Source organism: Rhinatrema bivittatum, chromosome 7, assembly GCF_901001135.1.
Source record: "Rhinatrema bivittatum chromosome 7, aRhiBiv1.1, whole genome shotgun sequence".
Classification (NCBI taxonomy): Eukaryota; Metazoa; Chordata; class Amphibia; order Gymnophiona; family Rhinatrematidae; genus Rhinatrema; species Rhinatrema bivittatum.
The window spans coordinates 287995713-288018077 of record NC_042621.1 but is presented as its reverse complement, the minus strand read 5'-3'; the positions used below and the strand labels follow the sequence as shown (position 1 = coordinate 288018077).

The 22365-nt window shown below is 45.8% G+C and overlaps 1 protein-coding gene across 2 annotated transcripts in view; it reads right to left on the bottom strand.

Annotated features, from left to right (window-relative positions):
• SMC3 (structural maintenance of chromosomes 3) overlaps positions 1 to 22365 on the bottom strand; it is a 248553-nt gene that overhangs the window by 55116 nt on the left and 171072 nt on the right. For both annotated transcript variants that reach the window (XM_029610355.1, XM_029610356.1), the window contains exons 20-22: positions 16687 to 16838; positions 9666 to 9824; positions 9225 to 9332 (exon numbers count right to left, since the gene is read on the bottom strand). In XM_029610355.1, the coding sequence (XP_029466215.1) occupies positions 9225 to 9332; positions 9666 to 9824; positions 16687 to 16838 (419 nt within the window). The remainder of the gene's footprint in view (positions 1 to 9224; positions 9333 to 9665; positions 9825 to 16686; positions 16839 to 22365) is intronic.

Here is a 22365-nt window from a genome sequence, read left to right as displayed (position 1 = left end):
TCCTCTTGTTCCAGGATTATTCAGCGTCAGTAGCGTCCCAGAAGAAGGCTTTTGCGCCCACATGTTCTCAGCTAGCGAATCTCATCATACGCTCCACGTTGCTTTTCCCTGCTAAGCTGCGAATAGTTCATGAAGGAGAAACAAAGTTCTTCACGGATCCCAAAGTGGCAGCAGCATTTGTACGGAAGCTTCAAAATAGGTGAAAAGACTCAAGGCCCTCGGGCCCTTACAGTCTGAGCGTTGCATCTTATGAAACTGGGCCTACTACTGGTAGTGGGCTCCATTACATTTCTAGTTTGTTAATGGTTTCCAAATGTTGTTCCTTCATTTGCCGAGGGAGGGGGGTCCCCTCAGTGCACGTGATCTGCTGGACCAGGGAGAGATAAAGGAAGGGGATGGGAGCCTCTCTCTCCCCTATGGGACGATTGGTTGGGGTAATTGCTGGAAAGCTTTATGGGGAAAGCACTGTGTATGATGGTTTTTTTGAGGGTTTTTCTATGGTAACAGGGCAGTGTGAAGAATGCTGGCAAAGGGGTGGTCATGATACCTTTTTAGGTACAAATGGTGAATACACGATACTGTACCTGGAACGTTTGTGGGATTGGTTCTGTCACCAAGCGTTATAAGATTCTGCAGGCTTTACAGAGACAGAGGTTCCAAATAGCTCTTTTGCAGGAGACCAGGCTCACCGATCTAGAACATGCAAAGTTGCGGAAGCAGTGGGTGGGTAAGGTTTTCTATGCCTCCTCTGGGGGCAAAAAGGCAGGGGTGGCCATACTATTACATAAGGCTCTTCCATATGCCTTGAAGCAATCTTTTGCAGACCCTGAGGGGCGTTATATCTTTTTAGAACTTGAATTATATGGCCGCACCATTTTTTTGGGTAATATATATGCACCGAACACATATTCCCAAAGCTTTTATACACAGATTTTTTATCTTCTTCAATCCCATTCTCATATGTCTACTTTTATTGGGGGGGATTTTAACATGGTTTTAGACTCCACGCTAGTTAGGCAACCCTCCTGACCCATGTCCCGATTGGATGAGGCGAGGGGTCTCCCTTTTTTGTGTCAATACTTTGGTCTCAGACACGTGGAGGGCCTTTCACCCCCCGGATACTGAGTTCACACATATCTCCCAAGCCCATGGGTCGCAATCAAGGTTGGACTATCTTTTGGTGAGTCAACACTGTTTCCCCCAAGTGTCCCATGTGGAGGTAGGCCCGCTTATTATATCTGACCACGCCCCGGTGTGGATGGATCTTTCGGGGTTTACACCTCCTGAAGGTCAAAGGAGATGGAGATTCCCCCCGCGTTTGTATTATGATGAGGAATTTAAAGTATACATCCGAGAAAAATGGAAGGAGTTTGCCCACTTTAACCGCCAACACACTAAGGAGCCCCTATTATACTGGGATACCGCTAAAGCTGTACTAAGGGGGGAAGTCATAGCATATGTGGCTCAAAAAAATAGGAAACTAGTGGCCTCCATACTACAATTGGAGAAACAATTGAAACGGGCCAAGCAGAAACTTAATTCACAACCCACTCAGGAGAACCATGTCTCCTTTTACGCTAATCAAAACATTCTGCATGACTACATTCAACAAAAGACTCAGAAGAGTCTTTTTTATTTTAAATATAAATTCTTTCGTTTTGGTAATAAAGCAGGCAAACTCCTGGCAGGCCTTGTCAAATCTTGGGAAGGATCGTCTTATATTAAAGCTTTAAAAAATGAGCAGGGACACCTCAAAACGTCCGCCTGGGACATCGGGGAAGTTTTTACTCGGTACTATCAGGCGTTATATATGGGGGAGCCAGTTAACCGAGCAGATGTCCAAAAATACTTGGCTGCACTTAACCTTCCACAAGTTACCAGTGCAGACTTAGCAATACTGAACGCACCCATAAGTAAACTTGAGGTCGAAGGCACAATAAAGCTCACTACATTGGGCAAATCTCCAGGCCCTGATGGTCTCACTAACGAGGTGTTTACGATTCTTAGTGATCATATTAGTACCCCCATTCAAAGGGTTTTTGACTCGCTGTCCCAAGAAAATTGCCCGGGGTGGCAAGTGAATCGAGCCACTATAGTTGTCTTGCCCAAACCAGGCAAAGACCCTGAACTCCCAGGCTCCTACAGGCCTATTTCCCTTATTAATTGTGACCTCAAATTAATGGCCAAGATTATGGCAGACCGCCTGGCGTCCTTTTTGTACAAACTCATCTCTGCACCGCAGGTGGGCTTTGTCAGAGAAAGACAAGTGGTCACAAATGTCCGGAGAGTTCTAGCCTTCATTGCTCATTCTACTTCCCATAAACTAAATACCTTACTTGTCAGTTTTGATGCCGAAAAGGCTTTCGATAGGGTCAACTGGACGTTTTTATTTGAGACTCTCCGACACTATGGTTTTCAGGGAACATTTCTATTTTTCCTTATGACTATTTATAAAGCCCCGCAGGCTAATATTTGGGTTAATGGCGCCTTTTCTTCAGATTTCCCACTTTTTAGGGGGACGAGACAGGGTTGCCCTCTGTCCCCATTACTTTTGTGCTCACCCTGGACCCCCTCTTACGTCTCCTAGAGGCCACGGAGGCGATAGAGGGCATATCCATGGGCCCCCGCATATTTAAATCGGCAGCCTTCTCAGATGACCTTCTGCTACATCTGGCAAATCCGGCTAGGTCCTTGCCGATGGCCCTACAAATCATTCAGACATATGGTCAGCATGCTGGTTTAAAACTCAATTTAGATAAATCGGAAGCATTGCCGATAGGGGACACAGTGTGAGCAGATTGGGTGGGGGGAATTCCCTTTGAGGTGGGCCTCTAGGAAAATAAAGTACTTGGGGATATGGTTGCCTTCTGACATTCAGGAGCTTTATGAAGTTAATATACCTGCTTTGCAAGTTCAAACTGACACCTCTTTGCTGTCCTGGAGACATCTGCCGCTCTCTCTCATTGGGCGTATTCATTTGTTAAAAATGACTGTGCATCCTTTCTGGTTATATGTTTTGAGTGTTCTCCCCATATTGTTAAAACGATCTACTTTGATGAAATATCAACAGTCAGTGACCAAATTCTTATGGGGCAGTAAGAAACCGAGACTGGCTATAGGACACCTGATGCATCCCGTTAAGGCAGGGGGCTTTGGTCTACCGGACTTAAAAGTTTATGGTCACGCTATCAATCTTCGCCATATTGGAGACTGGCTTTTGGACTCCGAATTCTTCTTTGACACACGTCTTGAAGCTCAGCTTTTGGATCCGATAGCCCCCAGATATGCCCTGCATATGGCAAGACCTATGTTTTCCATAAGTATCAGCTCTGGCTTATTACTATGACCTCTACGAGGGACATGGCGGTGGATACTGCGTAAATGCTCTTTGTCAATGGAGTCCTCGCCTTATTTGCCCTTGCGGGGGCAATGCAGCATTTCCCGCGGGCATGGGTCTGTCTCGCTTCACGTGGTGGGAGCAGCACAATTTGAAGTGTATCGACCAAATGTTTCAAGCGGATGGCTCAATCATGGACTTTGCTACTCTATGTCGGATATTTGGGATCACTCCTACTGACTATTTACAATACCACCAAGCTAGACATTACCTCCGCACTCAGAGGGACTTGGACGTCACCAACTCCAATTGGTCCTTCTTACGGGATTGGTTTGACATCGACCATCCTAAGAAACACTCTCTTTTTTTTTTTATAAACAATTGGAATCTAGTCATAAACTTGGACGACGGACCCGATACGACTTAAATGGCAGATGGAACTATCTCAAGTTATTCCAACAGCTGCATTCAAGAAGGCTGTCTTACTTACCCCACAGGTGACTATTAATACTCTACTACGGGAGATTATATATCGGATGTACATCTCACCTCATCAGGCATTTAAGGCGGGGATAGCAGCTAATGAGACCTGCATCAAGTGTCAAGCCCTTGGAGCCCACTTGGGCCATGCTCTCTGGCGGTGTCCTCAAATACAACGGTTTTGGAAAAAGGTGTTTCGATACCTTCAAACCAGCCTTTCTATTGTGATTCCGTACTCTCAGCTAGTGGCGCTTTTCGGCATCTTCCCTTCCACTTATCAGGGCCCTGCAGGTCAATCACTGTGAATTATGAAACTTTTATTGTTGGCATGTAAGGGCATCCTGGCGGAATGGCGAACTCCCACGGAGCCGTCTCTGACAGCATGGCAAGCCTCAATCCTGCAGCTGCTTACTTTGGAAACTCTCAACACGAACCAGATGACTCCAAATGCCAGATGGAAGCTGCGAATTATGTGGATGCCATATATTATGTCTCTCCCTCGAGCTACCAGGAATCAGTTCCTTAACCGTTTGGACCTGTGATGTGTTATAGTGACCACACAGTTGAATATTCTCTATATTTCTCAGATTGGTCGATATTGGACTTTTAGAGACAGAGTACCCTGTTGGCAGGCTCTTTGATTCTGTTGGCCATCTACCGGTGCTGGGGGGGGGGGGGGCTTGGGGTGATCTGTTTTTATGTGCACTTGTTCGGTTATGGTACGTAGCAGAACCAAATATGTACCATACGCTGTCTTATTGTTTTCTATTCTATGCCTTAAAATACAATAAACATGAATTCAAATAAATGGAATGAGGATACTACCTTTGACAGAAAGAAAGGAAGGAACAGTCCATAAGGAAAACCCTGAATCCGAAGTTCTCAAAAAGGGCTCCCAACATGATAAGGCCTGAAACTCCCAAATCAGTCACGCCGAACAAATTGCCACTAAGAAAACCACCTTCAACGTGAGATCTTTCATGGTTGCCCTTCTAATAGGCTCAAATGAGGCTGCGCACATGCCCTTAAGGACTATGTTAACACTCCAAGGATTCAGCTTCTGAATTGGAGGACGCAAATGTTTTGCATCCCAGAGAAAGCGGACCACATCTACTAGATAGGCAGCTAGGGAAGACCCTCGCACTTTACCGCAAAGACATCCTAGGGCCACCACCTGGACATGGACAGAGTTAAAGGATAAACCCTTCACCAAACCGTTTTGCAGAAAGGCAAGAATATTAACCACTGAGGCTCACATAGGATCTACTCCTTGCTCCAGGACTCAAAGACTCTCCAGGCCCTCACACATATGCTAATGACGTAGAAGTCTTTCTAGACTGTAAGATAGTAGCAATGACTCCTAAGTAACGCTGCCTCTCAAAAGCCAGGCTGCTAGACAAAAGCGAGCCTCCTGATCCAAAAATATAGGCCCCTGATGCAGGGTATTCAGAAGATGAGATAATCTCAATGGAACATCCACTGCTAGGGTGATTAAGTCCGAGAACCACGGATGCCTCAACCACTCTGGTACCACAAGGATCTCATTGCCCGGATGCATCTCTACTCGTCACAAAATCCTGTCCATCAGTGGCCAAGGCGGAAACACAGAGCAGAACGTCCGACGGCCAAGGAAGCACCAGGGCATCTACCCCTTCCGCTCCTCGTTCTCTTCTTCGGCTGAAGAACCGTGGGGTCTTGGCATTGCGTTAAGTTGCCATTAGATCCATGGACGGTGAGCCCCATCTGTGCGGTATTAGGAATATCGCTTCCTCCAACAGCTCCCACTCTCCATGGTCCAGCTATTGCCAGCTGAGAAAATCCACTTGCACGTTGTCTGTGTCTGCTATGTGAGAGGCCGCTAACAACATTAGATGCTGATCAGGTCTTGAGCTTCCTGAGCCACCGCTCAACTCTTGGTGCCACCCTGGCGATTGATGAAAGCCACTGTCATTGCGTTGTCCGACCACACTCTCACGGACTTCCCTCCCACCAGGGGGAGAACGCTTGTAGGGCCAAGCACACTGCTCTAGTATCTAGGTGACTGATGGACCAGAGCATCTCCGCTCTTGACCACTGGCCCTAAATGGAGTGGTTCTGACACATGGCCTCCCAACTGGAGAGACTGGTGTTGGTGGTGACAATTGTCCAGACAGGGATTTCTCCAGAGGCTGGCCCTGGCCGTCTCCATAAGAGGCAGATGAAACAGCTCTGACAGTGGGTCCCATTGGGGTAGTAAGTGGTCTCATATGAGCAAACACCCATGGAACCAACTCCAAAGTGGAAGCCACAGAACCGAGAACCTACAAATAATCCAGACTTTGGGCACCTGCTTCTTGAAACCGCGAACCTGAGATTGTAATTTGAAAATCCGCTCTTCGGTGAAGAAAGGGGGCTTTTGGACAGATTGACTGTCCATCCTAACGTCCGCAGGCGCTGGAGAACTAGGTCCACTGCTTCCCGGCAAAGAGATTCTGACTTCGCCTGATTCAACCAGTCATCCAGATAGGAGTGAACTAAGACCCCATCCTTCCGAAGCGCCGCAGCCACCACGACCATCACCTTGGTAAAAAGTCCTGGGTGCAGTCGCCAGACCGAAGGGCAGAGCTCAAAACTGAAAATGTTCCCCCAGAACATTGAACCTCAGGTATCTCTAATGGTCTGGCCTGATGCCTATGTGTAAGTAAGCCTTGGTCAAATCTAGTGACACCAGGTACTCCCCCTTGTGCAACGAGGCAATCACCGAGCGCAGTCTCCATCCGAAAATAAGGAACCTTTAGGGCCACGTTCATCTTCTTTAAGTTGAGAATTGGACAGAATGTGTCCCCTTTCTTGGGAACTATAAAATAAATGGAGTAGCAACCTGTCCCCTACTCTTCATGGAGACAGAATGATGGCTCCCAGCCTGTGAAGGGGGCAAACTGTGTCCCGGATTGCAAGTTTCTTTGCCTCATAAGTGCACGGGGAGACTAGGAACAAGTCTCTTAGCGGCCAAGCAAATTCTAAAGCGTAACCTTCTTTATCACACTTAAGACCCACTGATCTGACATAATTTTGGTCCACTCCTCGTAAAACAGAGCCAGTTGGCCAAGGGCTCTGAGGAGTGAACCAACCTGGCATCATTGTGCAGATTTGGAATTGCCTTGGGAAGAGCCATCTCTTTTCGGCCTTCTCCCTCGAAAGGACTAGCTTCAAGTCGCCTGCCTTCCCAAGGGCTGTTGCTGGGAATTTCTGAAGCCCTGGTAGGCCAAAAATGCCTATTTCCTTGAGGCCAAAAATGGGCCGGAAAGGAACTTTTCCCCTTCGGCTTATCTTCAGGCAATTTGTGAACTTTGTTCTCCCTGAGAAGTTTCATCATCTCCTCCAAATCCCGACCAAAGAGCAATTTCCTTTTGAAAGGTAAGGCTCCCACCTGAGCCTTGGATGAGACATCAGCTGACCAATTCTTCAACCAGAGGAGTCTGCGGGCCGAAACTGCAGACGTCAGCATCCTGGAGGACGTCCTGAGATCATCATACAATGCATCAACGCCATAGGCTCTCACGGCTTACAGCCGCTCCGCCTGCTGCGGTTTTGGAATCAGACAATGACCTGTCAGCTTGCAATCGCTGAACCCAGTGCAAGCCTGCTCTCAACATGAAGCTGCTGCACATAGCCGCTCGAATGCCAAGCACAGGCACCTCGAAGATCTTCTTGAGGTGCACTTCCAATTTCCTATCCTGAAGGTCCTTCAGAGCTGTGAAACCTGTCACCGGAATAGTGGCCATCTTGGTAACCGCTGAAACAGAAGCATCCGCCTTAGGAACTCTTAAAAGCTCCAGCATATCCTCCGGCAAAGGATATAACTCGTCATGGCCCTGCTGACCTTCAGGCCTATGTCGGGAGTATCCCACTCCCTAAACACCAATGAGCTGACCTAATGATGAAAACGAAAAAACCTCGTTGGGCCTTGAAGACCAGTCAAGACCAAGTCCACATCTCCCATGGCCGATTCCTCAGGCGGAACTTTTATACCCAGTTCGTCCAGAATCGCAGGAAACAAGGGGCTCCAGCTCCTCCCGGTGGAACAGCTGTACCACTTTGGAATCATCTCCTTCCACCGCAGAACCTTTTGAAAGTGCCAGATCTGGATCCTGGACCGCTAGCCTCAGCTTGGACCCAGATGGTCCCTGCAGCCGCGGACCCTTTATATGCGAAACCTCGGAGCGGTCTGTGGCGGTGGATGGTGCCGAGGCCCCTGGGACCCTCGTAGCCCCAGCAGTCCGAGAAGACTTGGCACTCCTTACTGGCCTTGAATGCGCAGTGGATCCCTGCAGAGCTTTGTATTTTCTGACTTTATAAGCCTTATGTAATAAAACGACAGAATCTGAAGAGAAGTCAGAGGAAGAATCTGAATCCTCATCACCAGCAGCAAGACTTTCCCTAACTACAGGGGTCAACGGAGGAGGGAAATGCCCCTCCCCCTCCACGGTTCGCGAAGCAGCAGAGAAAGTGGACAAAATGGCCACCGTTCCTGCACTCAGCGGGAACGGGTTGTCCACTGGCTACTCCGCCGAAGAGAGCCTCCCAGGCTCGCAGCATCCAGCTGCAGCAGTCTTTTCCCTCCCCGAAGTGTTCTCTCCTCTGGAGAGACCACAGGAGCAGTAGTCGTCGCAGGAGAGACATGCCACATCTCCACAGTTTGCAGCACAACCCACGCAGCATGACCACATTGTTCTGAGCTGTGAAAATAACCCGAGCACCACGGAGGAAAGGGAGAGAAATTGTAGAGCCGCCTGATCAGCTGAGAGAGAGAACAGTGTGTGTGTGTATGGGGGGCGCCTGCTGTATCACGACCGTTCTTCCTGTCCCTCAAACAGCTTCTTCTGTTTTTTGTTGTTTTTTTAAACAAAACTTTAAAAATCAAGAGAAAAAAGGGCACTTCCCTCAAAGAAGAACTGGCAGTAGGTTCTGATCCTCCTTCAGGGTGTTAAAACTGGAACCTCCAGGTATCCACCCTGAGCAATTAAGGGTCCCCAACCCTCTGCTCGTCCATCTCACAAAACAGGGGGGGGGGTGGCCCCACCAGGACTTAACAACCCCCTGGGAGGCATGCTTGACTACTTTCCTTTTTTTTTTATATCAGACAGCAGACCGCAGGTTTTGCATCTCCACCATCTGCTGGAGACAGAGAAATACTGAAGGACTGCAGGTGGCACCTCGTGTAAAGTGTCAGTAAAACTTTCTCTGTCTCCATTAGATGGAGGGGAGGCAAAACCCAGGAGTCTGGACTGATCTGGGTACGTACAGACAAGTGAATTAGGAATGAACTAAAAACCTCCCAAAACAAACAAACCATGGATCAATGCACTAAATGTATTTTAAATTCCAAGAACTGTGAGGTTTTTTTTTTGCTAAATAAGAATCTCACCTGCTCCACTTGGTCTAGGCGTTTCCTCAGGTTCTCATTAAGGTACGTCTCTACTCGTGTAATAGTGCCTTCCAGTTTAATTCTTTCATTTAACAGCTGTCTGTTGTCCTAAAGAGACAGAGTACACTGTTCAACAAATGAAATTACCTTCTCCTTTTAAATTTCAGGCATACTGCAAGTACAATTTTATTATATTTAGGGAAGATTCTGACAGATTTTTTTGGTAAGATTTTTACATATGCAATGCCATTTTAATATAGGAAATGCTAGTTGAGATTATTTTTTTGTTTTTGCATAGATGCCAAACTTCCTTCATTGTCTCCCAGCTGACACTGTTTACTATGCTCTTCCTACAAATTCAGAACCATCAATAATTAGTTTTGCCTTTCGGTCTGGAGCAGTTTGGTCTGGAGCAGTTCAAAAGCCATCCTTCACACTTACTTGCTGTAGCAGGCGGATCTCATCATTGAGCGCATCCACTCTCCTCTGATCTTCCAAGCTCAGCTGTGACAGAAGATCTGTCCCAAGTTCTGCCTTCAGAGATTCACGAGTTGACTCCATGGCATGTAAACTTGCTTCCAAGCTCTGCAAACTACGTTGCTACAAAACAAAATGATTATGGGGGTAATTTTATAACTATCTACAACAATGCAAAGTCTATGGGTATTTTGTATTCCCAAGTTTGGCACAAATTTTCAAAGGGAAAGTATATACGTACTTTACTTTTGAAAATTTTCCCTAATGTTAAATTTAATTAATATAGTTTTAATGAAAACTGACAAGACTGCAGCCAGTTTTCCACATATATGTTCCTGTTTATAAACAAAAAAACTCTACCTATATAGCACCACTATCCATACCTAACATCTACCACAATAATCACTTTTACCCTAATCAGCATTTATAGCTTTTGATAGGCATACCGGCTATATGCAGGGACGGCATGCAACGAAGCAGACCCGCTCGAGCTATGCAGTGATCAAATGGCAGCTTACCCCTGATGAAGAATAATTTGAAACGTGGCTGGCATTGGGTTCAATGCAATAACAGCTAGGAAATTTAGCTGCAGTTTCTCAGATACATTTTTATTTGCAAAAGAAAAAATATATTCAGTCTAGCAAAAAATGCCTGGTATTGCTCAGGTAGTCTAGTTTATATCAGACTGTACATGTATATGGATGCTTCTGCCTGCATGTGTGTGTGCTGGAGGGCATCAGCCTCCAGCACACACACATGCACAGGGACAGACAGCCTATGACTGTCTGTCCCTGTGTGCAGGAGTGTGAAAGACAAGGCTTTGCCGTCAGAGCATAGTAGCTAACATTACCCAGCATTGTTCAGGTCTGTCTGTGTGCACGCCTCTGTGTGAGTGCTTGTGTGCATGTGTGAGCACATTTTCTGTGAAAAATATGTTGTTCTGCTACTGAGTCTGTCTCCCACACCAGTATCAAACTGCTTCTTCTAGAACATCTTTTCCACAAAAAAAAAAAAGTACATGTATAATATACTTTTAGAGGAATACTTTAAAACATTTAAGGATATAAAACTGGAAGTTATACATCTAAGTAGCATATTCATGTGCAAATAGTATTTTGCAAGAGCCCAGGAGTTTGCACATAGTAGCTGTCATGCATAAATGTGAAAGGGAAAAAAAGGGTGCGATTTAAGGGCATTCCAGGACAGGGTTCAGAAGTTCGTGCACAAATTCCTATTTGTAAGTGGTATTCAAGCATACCTTAAACTTGTCCATACATTTTTACATCTGCTAATTAAGTTGCAAAAGTGAACCTGCATTTGTCTTGTCTGCAATTTTTGGTGGGAGGTCTCAGTTAAGAGACTTATTGGAGTGTCTAGGTGAATTGGTGCAGGTTTGAGTGAACTGATGATTCCAAGTAATTTCATAAGTGGAATATGTGCATTTTTATAAAATACATGCCTCTGTATATAACAGTTATTACACATTCAAAATTATGTGTGTAAAATATATTTATACAGACTTGATGAGAGGCCAAGGAGGGAATGCATACAGAAGAATTCCCGTGGGCCAAGGACACACTAACTCGTCCATGCCCACCGAGCCCACCTTTTTTCTTCGACTGAAGAAGCGATCTGTTTTTGCATTGGCTCACGTCACCATCAGATCCAACTGCGGCACTCCCCACCTGGCGCAAATGTGGTCCCATGCTTTGGCAGACAGCTCCCATTCTCCCGGATCAAGCTGTTGCCTGCTGAGGAAAATCCATCTGCACATCCTCCACCCCTGCGACGCAGCAAGCCCTTTGAGATGGCGTTCCGCCCAGATGAATAAGCGCGCACCTCCAGCGCCACTGCGTGACTCCTCATCCCGCCTTGCTTGTTGATGTAGGCCACCATCGTTGCGTTGTCCAAGAACACCCAAACCATTCTGTTTCTGACCAGGGGCAGGAACGCTTGCAGGGCCAGGTGGACCGCTCTGGTTGTGAGACGAATGATGGATCAGAACCTTTCCCTTGGTAACCATAGACATTGAGCGGACTTGTCCAGACAAACTGCTCCCCAGCCGGAGAGACTGGCGTCCGTAGAGACCACCACCCAGTCCGGTGGGTCCAAATTCACACCCTGCTCCAGACTGCTGCATAAAAGCCACCACGACAGATTGTTTTTGGACTCTGGAAGAAGAGGCAACGGTAAGTGGAACCGCTCAGACACTAGACTCCACCTCGACAACAGAGCACGCTGTAATGGCCTCATATGAGCAAACACCCATGGAACCAAATCCAAAGTCGAGGCCATGGACCCCAGAGCTTGCAAGTGATGCCAAACTGTGTGAAACTCCCTCTGAAGGAGAGCTCTGACCTGTGATTGTAACTTTGTCACACGGTCCGCAGCCAGGAAGACCTTGCCTAGACAGGTATCTAAGCACGCTCCCAAGTATACCAGAGACTGGGTGGGCACCAAGTGACTCTTTTGCATGTTTATGATCCAGCCGAGCGAGCATAAGGTGAACATCACCCTCTGGATTGATCTCTCAGTCTTCCCTCGACTTCACTTGAATCAACCAATCGTCCAGGTACAGATGAATGAGGATCCCCTCCTTGCGAAGGACCGCTGCCACTACCACCACGACCTTGGTGAATGTTTGTGGAGCTGTCGCCAGACCGAAAGGCAGCGCCCGGAACTGGAAATGTTGGCCCAGGACCATGAACCGTAGGAACCTCTGATGATCCCGCCGGATTGGGATGTGCAGATATGCCTCAGGGAGCTCCAGGGACACGAGATACTCCCCTTTGCGCACTGCGGCCACCACTGTTCGCAAAGTCTCCATGCGAAAATGGGGAATTCGAAGACACCGGTTCACTTTCTGCAAATCTAGGATGGGGCGAAAGGTACCCCCCTCTTTCTTGGGAACCAAAAAGTATACAGAGTACCTTCCCTGACCCTGCTCGGCAAGGGGAATGGGAACTATGGCCCTGAGATCGAGAAGCCGTTGTAGAGTCCCTTGCACCGCCTCGTGCTTGCCGCACGAGATAATGCGGGACTCCACAAAGGCCTCCCGAACTGGGTGTGAAAACTCAAGACCGTAACCCTCTCTGATCAATTCCTTTGTTTATATTTTATAATGCAAAACCCCCCTTATTATTTTTTCCCCACCCTCGTTAATGCCTTGTTATCATGTTTTATTGTTTTTATCTTGCGTTTGTTTTGCGTTACAATGTGAACCGATATGATATCCTGGATGAATGTCGGTATATAAAAATGTTAAATAAATAAATAAATAAATAAATTCCAGAGCCCACCGGTCCGAGGTAATCCTTGCCCACTCCGCGTAAAAGCTTGACAATCTGTCTCCAACAGCTTCTATGTCAGAATGGGTGCCCCTGGCCTCATTGGGAGGGTTTCCACCTCCCACAGCTCTGGCTAGTAGTCTCTCTGCCTGAGTGGCGGCCACCACAAAAGGACTGCTGGTGCCCCGGGGCTTGCCTTGGTACCGAAAGAGCTGAAAGTCTACCAGCCCAAAATCTGCGGGAATCCCGAAAACGAGCTCAAGGGGGAAAAACCTTCCTTGAAGGCTTCCTATCCTCTGGTAACTGGCTGCCCTTGGACTCGCTGAGCAATTTTACCAATTGGTCCAGATTATCCCCGAAGAATAGCTTGCCTTTAAAGGGGAGGTTACAAAGCTGAGACTTGGAAGACAAATCCGCTGAACAATTTCGCAACCAGAGGAGCCTACGAGTTGCTACTGCGAATACCATACTACGTGCGGAGGTCCGAACCAAATCATACAAGGCGTCCGCCACATACGCAATACCCACTTCTAGACGCGTGGCCTGTAAGGGCCCACTACCGCCAGCTCTCAGAGCCGCAGATGCCTCCTGGACCCAAAACAGACATGCCCTTTACATGAGGCTGGCACAAATAGCTGCCCGAAGACTCAGAGATGAGACCTCAAAGACCTGGTTTAGCTGGATTTCCAGCTTGCAGTCCTGCATGTCCTTCAATGCGGCAGCCCTGGCCAAAGGAATGGTAGTCTTCTTTGTCATGAAAGACACAGCCGCGTCTACCTTCGGGACCTTCAGGGGCTCCAAAATGTCCTGCGATAGGGGGTAAATCTTCGCCATCGCTTTGCCCACTTTCAAGCCCACATCTGGAGAGTCCCACTCCCAGTTCACCAGCTTGTGGACCCTTCTTTGGCAAAGGGAAGGAAGTCGTCGGTCCCCAAATTCCATCCAGGACCGGGTTAACCCTTTTGCTGTCAGACTCATCCTGAGAGACCTTGACCCCCAAAACCTGGGGGATAAGTGGCCGGAGCTCCTCACGCTTAAAAATAAGCACACCACGCTGGGATCATCGCCTTCCAAAGATGGGAGCTCTGCTTTCCCCCTGTGGGGCCAGCAACCTATCCTCGACTTGCGACCCCTGCTGGTCCCCTGAATGTTGCTGGAGATCCAAGGGTCCTCTGGATACCCGCTTAGGCTAACGCTCCGACGGATCGTCCATACGTGCTGTTCTCTTCAACACTGCTTGCTTCCTGGCCAGGAAAGCCTGGTGAAGGAGAAGAACAAACTCCGGGGAGAATTCCCCTGGGGCCTCATCTCCCTCAGCTGAGGGGTCATGCAGCACAGTGTCAACCCCAAAGGAGCAATACTGCTCTCTGCAGGGGATAGAATGGGGGGAATTCCTCCTCTCGTGGCCTCCAATGTGGGCAACAACCCCCCCCCCTCCCCCCCGCAGAGGACGACGACATCGGCCCAGACGAACGGAGCCCTTGTTTGACTGTCCTCCCCCCCACACCCCCCGCAGAGGACGACGACATCAGCCCAGACGAACGGGGCCCTTGTTTGACTGTCCTCCCCCCCCCCCCCCCCAATAGAAAGTCCCTCCTGTCCTGAGCTGCAGGCAGAACAGAGGGAATAAGGATCGAGGGCCTGTTCCATTGCGCCACACATGCAGCAGGCTGCCATCTTAGCTCGTGGTGCCATTGCCCTTGCCACACAGTCGCTGGCAAAAAGGTAAGAGTTGGGCCAGGAAACCTCCGCACATCGGCCAGAGCTAAAAATAAAAGCTCCCTCTAGGCGAAACACTCCGCTCTCCAGAGCCCGCTGATGCGATTTGTGCCAAGCGAACGCAGCCTACCTCGTATGCGAAGGCCCCCCCCCCCCCCCCCCCCCCTTCCCTGCCTGGAGCCCCGGGACGTCGACGAGTCCCGTGGGGTTCTAGCTCCACACTCTCCAACTGGCCTGCCTTGAGCTGTAAGCTTTTGTTTTTTTTTTTAACTTTATGCAGATACCCCTGGAGTCTGCGGGATCAGGGAGAAAAAGGAGCAGCTTTGGTGGTTGAGGGAACCAGGAGCCTCTTCCTGGTTACCGAAGCCACCGGATCGTTGTGGACGAAGCTCAGGCAGGGGTGTCCAACCCCCCGGTTGCCCAGCTTCCACTGAGGGATTGTCCATGAAGGTGCCCAACACTTCAGGGAGCTGTACCACTGACTATAACCTAAACTAACTACCAAACAAAAAAAAAAACCAAACTTTCCCTGTAACCTACCTTTTTTTTTGTTTTTTAAACTGACTGCAGGATTGCACCTCTACCATCTGCTGGAGTCAGAGAAATACTAGGGGACTGCAGATGGCACTCTGATATGTAGCAGTGCCCAAAGTTTTTGTTCTCTGGCTCTATCTGCTGGTAGGGTTGCATGTCCCACTGGTCTGGACTGATCTCAGTATGTTCAGGAATCCAGGCTACAAGTACTTGGCAAGTACCCCAAAACTAAGTAGATCCCATGCTACTGATGCCAGTAATAGCAGTGGCTATTCCCTAAGTCAACTTGATTAATAGCAGATAATGGACTTCTCCTCCAAAGACGTATCCAAACCTTTTTTAAACCCAGCTACACTAACTACACTAACCACATCCTCTGGCAACAAATTCCAGAGCTTAACTGTGCATTGAATAATAATTTTCTCCGATTAGTTTTAAATGTGCTACTTGCTAACTTCATGGAGTGCCGCCCTAGTCCTTTTATTATCCAAAAAAGTAAATGGATTCACATTTACCCGTTCTAGACCTCTCATGATCTTAAAGACCTCTATCATATCCCCCCTCAGCCGTCTCTTCTCCAAGCTGAACAGCCCTAACCTCTTTAGCCTTTCCTCCTAGGGGAGCCATTCCATTCCCTTTATCATTTTGGTCACCCTTCTTTGTACCTTCTCCAGTACAACTATATCTTTTTTGAGATGTGGCAACCAGAATTGTACACAGTACTCAAGGTGCGGTCTCGTAATGGAGCGATATACAGGCATTATGATATTTTCTGTTTTATTCATTGTTTAAACATTGCTTGCTTTTTTTTTGACTGCTGCAGTACCCTTAGCTGATGATTTCAATGTATATCTACTATGATGCTTAGATCAACTACAGAATTGTTTTCACTTAACTAGAAGGCCTAATGAGACAATCAACATTTTGGGCCTTATTAACAACTAAAAAAAAAAAAAAAGTAGCAGTGAATCAACTGGAAGGGTGTCCAAATTTTGCACGATTTTCACCATTTTATAATTTTCAATCTGTACTATGTAAAAGCTGTGCCAAATTTTGTTCACTTAGAGATTCACTGAAACACAGAATTTGATCAGGGATGTCTAAACTTTTGTATACAATTGTACATTTCCTAGATCACAATTTTTAAGCCTTAAAAAGTTTGTTTTAATGTTACGATAACATGCTTGTCTTGATAGCAGCAAGACTGCTCACTTATGAACCATCCATTCTTCTATTATTAGATACCATTGTATATCAGCAATTAGTCTGAAGTTGTTTAGGTATGATAGGCCCATTTAAATGCTTTCTGAAGATTGTTGTTTTTGCTATAGGACATTTTTCTGGTTTCTGCAATACACAGAAATATATTCTGATTTTTCACATAAGGAAATGTACCAAGATAAAGGTAGCAAACATTAAGACTACGTTTGTACTCTGGGCCATACCTTGGGCATAAAGGTTTTTTCAGACTGTTGTCTCTTTTCTTTAAGCATCTTCATCTCTGATAAGATACTGTCCCTGGAGGCCTTAAATTTCCTTTGCTGTGTTTCAATCTGCTGCATTTGATTCATCAGCTGATCAATTTCATTATTGATCCATTCAAAAAGCTAAGGAAAACACTACATAGCTTTACAATATTCAATAAATCTATGAACAGCTGTGTGATACATACATGAAACGATTTTTTAAACAAAAACAACAACATGATTGTGCTAAGAAGTTAAGAGGGCAATTTTGCAACTTTGCAGGCTGCTTGCAGACTTGCAAGCCAATTTTTAAAGGGAAACTTGCTATGAAAATTCTGCCGTGGGCCAATGCCATGAGAATTCTTTACCCCACCTAAAACAAGAAATGGGAGAACATGAGAGTTTTATACCAACAGTGGGAAAGAAATCATGCAGCATGTTAATGATGACAAAACGCCGGAAAGGCTAGAGTGAAGAAAAGACAGTGAGTAGTAATGATATGAGGGATGTGCCAGCAAGACATTGCTTTGGTGGATAAACAGGAGCATAGCAAAACAGGTGATAGTGATAGGGAGAATATCTACGAATGTCAGGAATTCAGTGTTGGATGAAAATTTAACGTAAACCATAAAGGAGTAAAAAAAGAAGACAATGTGTGACACAAAAGATACATTCTATGTAAGTTGCAAGTGTTTAAAACTGACAGATGGTAAATCCAGGAGAAGGAACTGCTTTAGGAAATAGGCAAAGTAAACAAGAATCACTGTGGTATGGCTTGCCCATGGGAGAACAAAGCAGAGTCCGGAGTACCATAAGGGAAATAAATATAACTGAGGGCCTGATGTAATAAGATGTGAATAAAAAACGTACACTGAATTTCAACACACATTTTCTTTACCCATGCTAAAAAATGAAAAGGAGTTAGCTTCCAATGCAGTAAGCTAATGGTACACTAATGTATCTAGAATTTAAAAAAAAAAAGTGTACAAGCCAAAAATGTACACAGAAAGACATGCTTAGCACGCATAAAACATGATTTACACACATAAAATGCAAATGCCAAACAGAAAATGTTTTATGTGCACAAATTGAGTTATAGGATCTCTGCACCACAAACTTCAGGTTCAGCCTCATAGAGGGCCAGAAACCTTACTCCACCTCTGACCAGGACATTCCCAATGTTAAGAAAACATGAAGGTACTTACCTTCTAAGTTTTTTCCTTGAATCCTACCAAACCATTCCACACACACGAGTTTTGCTCTCTTATCAGCAGAGGAAGTCAGAGAACAGTTAGTTTGCTGAATTCACCTATAGTTCACCACAATCTTAGTAACAAACCAAGGAATCAACAGAATATATCTTGAAAAAACTTCAAACACAGTGAATCCAAAAAACAGCTTGGAAGAATAACTCTTCCAATAAGCAGGCTGAAGGCTAGATTGGGTGGGATCCTGGACTGGTCTGATAGGACTCAAAGAAACAAAATTAGCAAGTAAGAACCACATTTTTCCTTCCTTTGCATCCCATCAGACTAGTCCAGATGCATGGGATGCACCCAAGCAACCTCTAAACCAGAAGGGAGCCTGCAACGCCTGCTCTCAAAATGTCCACCCTAAAAAAGGCAGCATTTTTTCTCTGAACATCTAAGTGATAATGCCCAGAGAAAGAGTACATGATAAAAAAAAAAAACCCCCGTAAATAAATTATACATGGAAGCACCATTGCCACTTTGCAGATGTCCTCTGGTGGAATCAAATGGTGCTCTGACCAGGAAGCCACTTGTACTCTGGTCAAGTATGTTCTGAGCACCTTAGCCACCACCAAAATCTTGGACATGTAAGCTGAATCTACTGCTTCCTTGAGCCACCTTGCTATTGTGTCTTTTGAGGTTGCTTCAATTTCCATGGTCTGCTAGAATGAACAAGTGATCAGACTTCCTAAAGAAATTTGTTCCCAGTGGGTATCTTAGCAAAAATTCTGCACACATTCAGAATGTAAATCCACATTTGTAAAATGGTCAGCAAATCCACCAACTGTATTAAACAGGGATACTACCTTAGGCAATAAGGACAGAACTATCCAAATTGACACCCCATCCTCTGAAAACCTCAGAAATGGCTCCCTACGTGACAAGGCTTGTAACTCTGAAATGTGCATTTTTAAGCATATTGTGACAGAAAAATGACAAGCATAAAAGCCTTAACTGAAGCTCCTCTGATGGATTTGAACAGAGACCCACACAAGGCCTAAAGTACCAGACTGAAATCCCAGGAGGGAACAATTACTCGACCCGGACGGGGATGCTCAATTTCCCTCAGAAACTATGATACATCTGGTTGATCAGAGGACGACACACCTTGAAGCCTACCTCTATAACAGGCTATAGCTGCCACCTGTATCTTGAGAGAATTCAGCACCAAACTCTTTGGCAACCTGTTCTGCAAAAAGCCCAGGATCAAGAGTAATTGTGCCCTGAAGAGGGGAAACATCACCTCCATATACCAACTTATCAAAGACTTTACAAACTCTATGTCTGGGAAATGGACTTCTTCCACGCTTGACGCAAGGCAGTTACTTCATCCAAATAACCCCTACTCCTTAGCCTTCTTCTCTACTCTAAATAGTCATGCCACAAGACAGAATGGGGACAGATTTTCCAACCCTTTACCAAATCAACCCCACTAAGCAGTAGTAGATACCTCCTTTCTAGGCTATTATCTTTCCTCCTTAAACATGGGCATATTAGGACCCACATGCAAGAACCCTCTAGGGATATCCTCCAGCAATCTTTGGGATTTCGATTCCCCCAAATTCTTCAGCAACTTGTCAAGGTCTTCCTCAAACCTTGAAAAGGTAATTTATTCAGTTTTGCTTTGTATGCTTAAGTCCACAGACCAATTACAGAGCCACAGCTAATGTCTAGCTGATGTAGCCACTGTCAATCCCCTGTCAAGGTTTGAATGAGGTCATACATGGTATTCACCACAATGTCTATATTCATTTCCAACCTCTCAGCCTCTAACAGTCACAACTTTTTCCCATGGGCTCCACTGGAGGCTGCTGAACCCATCATAAAAAGATTCTGGACATATATCATTACAGACCACACCTACAGCACCAGAATGGAAACATCAAAAGACTTCTTTAGAAGAATCTCAATTCTCCTATTCTGCAAATCCCTCAATGCTGTACCCCCTTCCACCGGGATTGTGGTCTTCCACTTCACTGCTGAAACCAACGCTTACATCTTCGGGAACTTGATCTTCTCTAACTCCTCTGTGGCGAAGGGGTACAACCTGGCCATCGCTCTACCCTCCTTGAGACCTGACTGTGAAATATCCCACTCTGCTGACACCAAGGCCCTAACTGTGTTATGCAAGGGAAAGACTTTGCCTGTCTCCCAAGGGCCTGCAGAATCGATCTCCCACTTTCTAACTGGCCTTCTACTGATCATTGGCTATACTAAACTCCACTAGGGACTGTGCAATCAGAGATGGGAGTTCCTCCTTCTTAAACAGCCGTACCATCGGCAGGTCATCACCGTCATCTGCTAAGGGTTTTCCCTCTTCCAGGAGCTTTAATTGGGATCACAGTCTCCCTTCATCCTGCCTCTCTAGATCAAAATGCAAAGAATCCAAGGTAGAAGGGCTGGACCTACATCCTGCTCCTCATGTATCTCCCATCTGAATTTCTTAACCTGAGCTAGGTCACTGGACTCCTTGGAGGGAGGTATGGGAATAAAAGCAGGTGAACCCAGTGGAGATCTACCTCCTTTAGGCAAAAAAGCCTGCATTAATAAAACAAATGCCTGGGGAAAGGGCATGTCTGCAGCCTGAGAGGGAGAATCCCTCACTGCTTGACTGGATTCCTTACCAGTCTCCTTCACTCGCAGTATCCCATGCTCCAGTGTTGCAGGGTAAAAAGGAAGCCCAGGAAAGCCATCTTCCATATGACTGCTTTTCCCTAAAATGGCCATGGTTCCAATCTCTGAGCTCCCATCCTATGGAGAGGCCTGCCAAAACTGATCCCTCCTCTGCAGTGGCCCCCCCCCCCCCCCCACCCACACACCTAGCTCCTGTGGGAATGGAGGGGCTTCCTTCACATTAATTATGGACTAAGCGTCACTTCCTCTGAAGTAAACCCAGCAGATGCCTGCTGTAGGAGGCTGAGTAGCATTTCCCATGCTCAGCTGGGATTTCCATGACTGCAGTTTGGTCCAAAAAAGCAACATAGAAGATGGTTAAATAAAGCCAGGGGGCAAACAAAACAGGATAAGACCAGTCGCCTTAGATACAGGGATTCCTTTATTTGAAATGCAGTTCTGATTCACAAATTAAAATAAGATATGCCCGACTCAGGCAGAGTTTCGCCCAGGGGTAGGGCTGCAACAGGGGCTGTAAAACATAAAATTAATAAACATAATAATGATCATAAAAAATACACGCTAACAAAGATCAATCAATTCTCACATTAGCAGCATTTACACCAATGAAATTATTCACGACAAAGAACATATATGCATATGAACAGACGGCTTTAGAAAGATGCAACGACAAGTAATGAGAAAAGATGTTAGAACAATCAAAAGGGAACTCACAAATAGAGATCATAAATCGAGATGTTCAAAGAAAGAAAGGGGGGAGGAAGAATAGGGAAAGGAAGGGAGGAAAGAAAGGAAACCGCCCCCTCCACAAATAATATAACCACATAAATCATTTCAAGATATTACCTTTTCAACACACAGCTACTGCAAATATATGCAATCTATGATTCATCAAAACAGTAAAATTCCTGATGCAGCAAAGTTAGTATATGACTAATAACCAACTTTTCGCTGCTGATATCCTTCAGACCATATCGGCATAAGCAGTACAATTTACTGCAATTTGTCCTTTTTCATTATGATTAACCTTTGGTATGTGTTTCTGTTTTGTCGAGGTGTAGCTTAAGTCTTCATAACTACCCCAACACATGCGACCATATAATTTAAAAAAAACTTTGCTATATTTTCTTGCCACTGCCTATTTAAATTTCTTTTCAATATACAATAACTTTTTTTTAAGAAAAAATGTTATATTTTAATATGAGGCAGCCAACGACATGCACTTTTAAGATGATTCACATTTTTAAAGCCATCCTGTTTGTGCTGACCACAGTGCTCCAAGGTAAAAATATTCAATCATTCTTCATATGTAGAACCTTAAAACACGCTGCATGAATTTTTAAATTATGAACATTGACATATCTTTTCTTTTATAAAATAAATGTAAGAGGATTTTTGCGTTCTAACATTATATATAAATATATTGCAGCAAATTGTACCGCTTATGCCGATATGGTCTGAAGGATACCAGCAGTAAAAAGTTGGTTATTAGTCATACATTAATTTTGCTCTATTGGGAATTTTACAGTTTTGACGACCCATACATTGCATATATTTGCAGTAGCTGTGAGTTGTAAGGTAATATCTTGAAATTATTTATGTGGTTATTGTTGCGGCTCTCTGACGTGGCAATCCCGGACTGTGTCCTCCTACCTGCTCCGATGCTTCTCTTCGCCGCAGCTCAGCGCGGCACGATCCGCTCTGCAGCAGGCCTCCCATGGCCTGCCGCATGGCCGCCAACGCTGTCCTTCTCTCTTCAGCGGGGCTCTCCCTA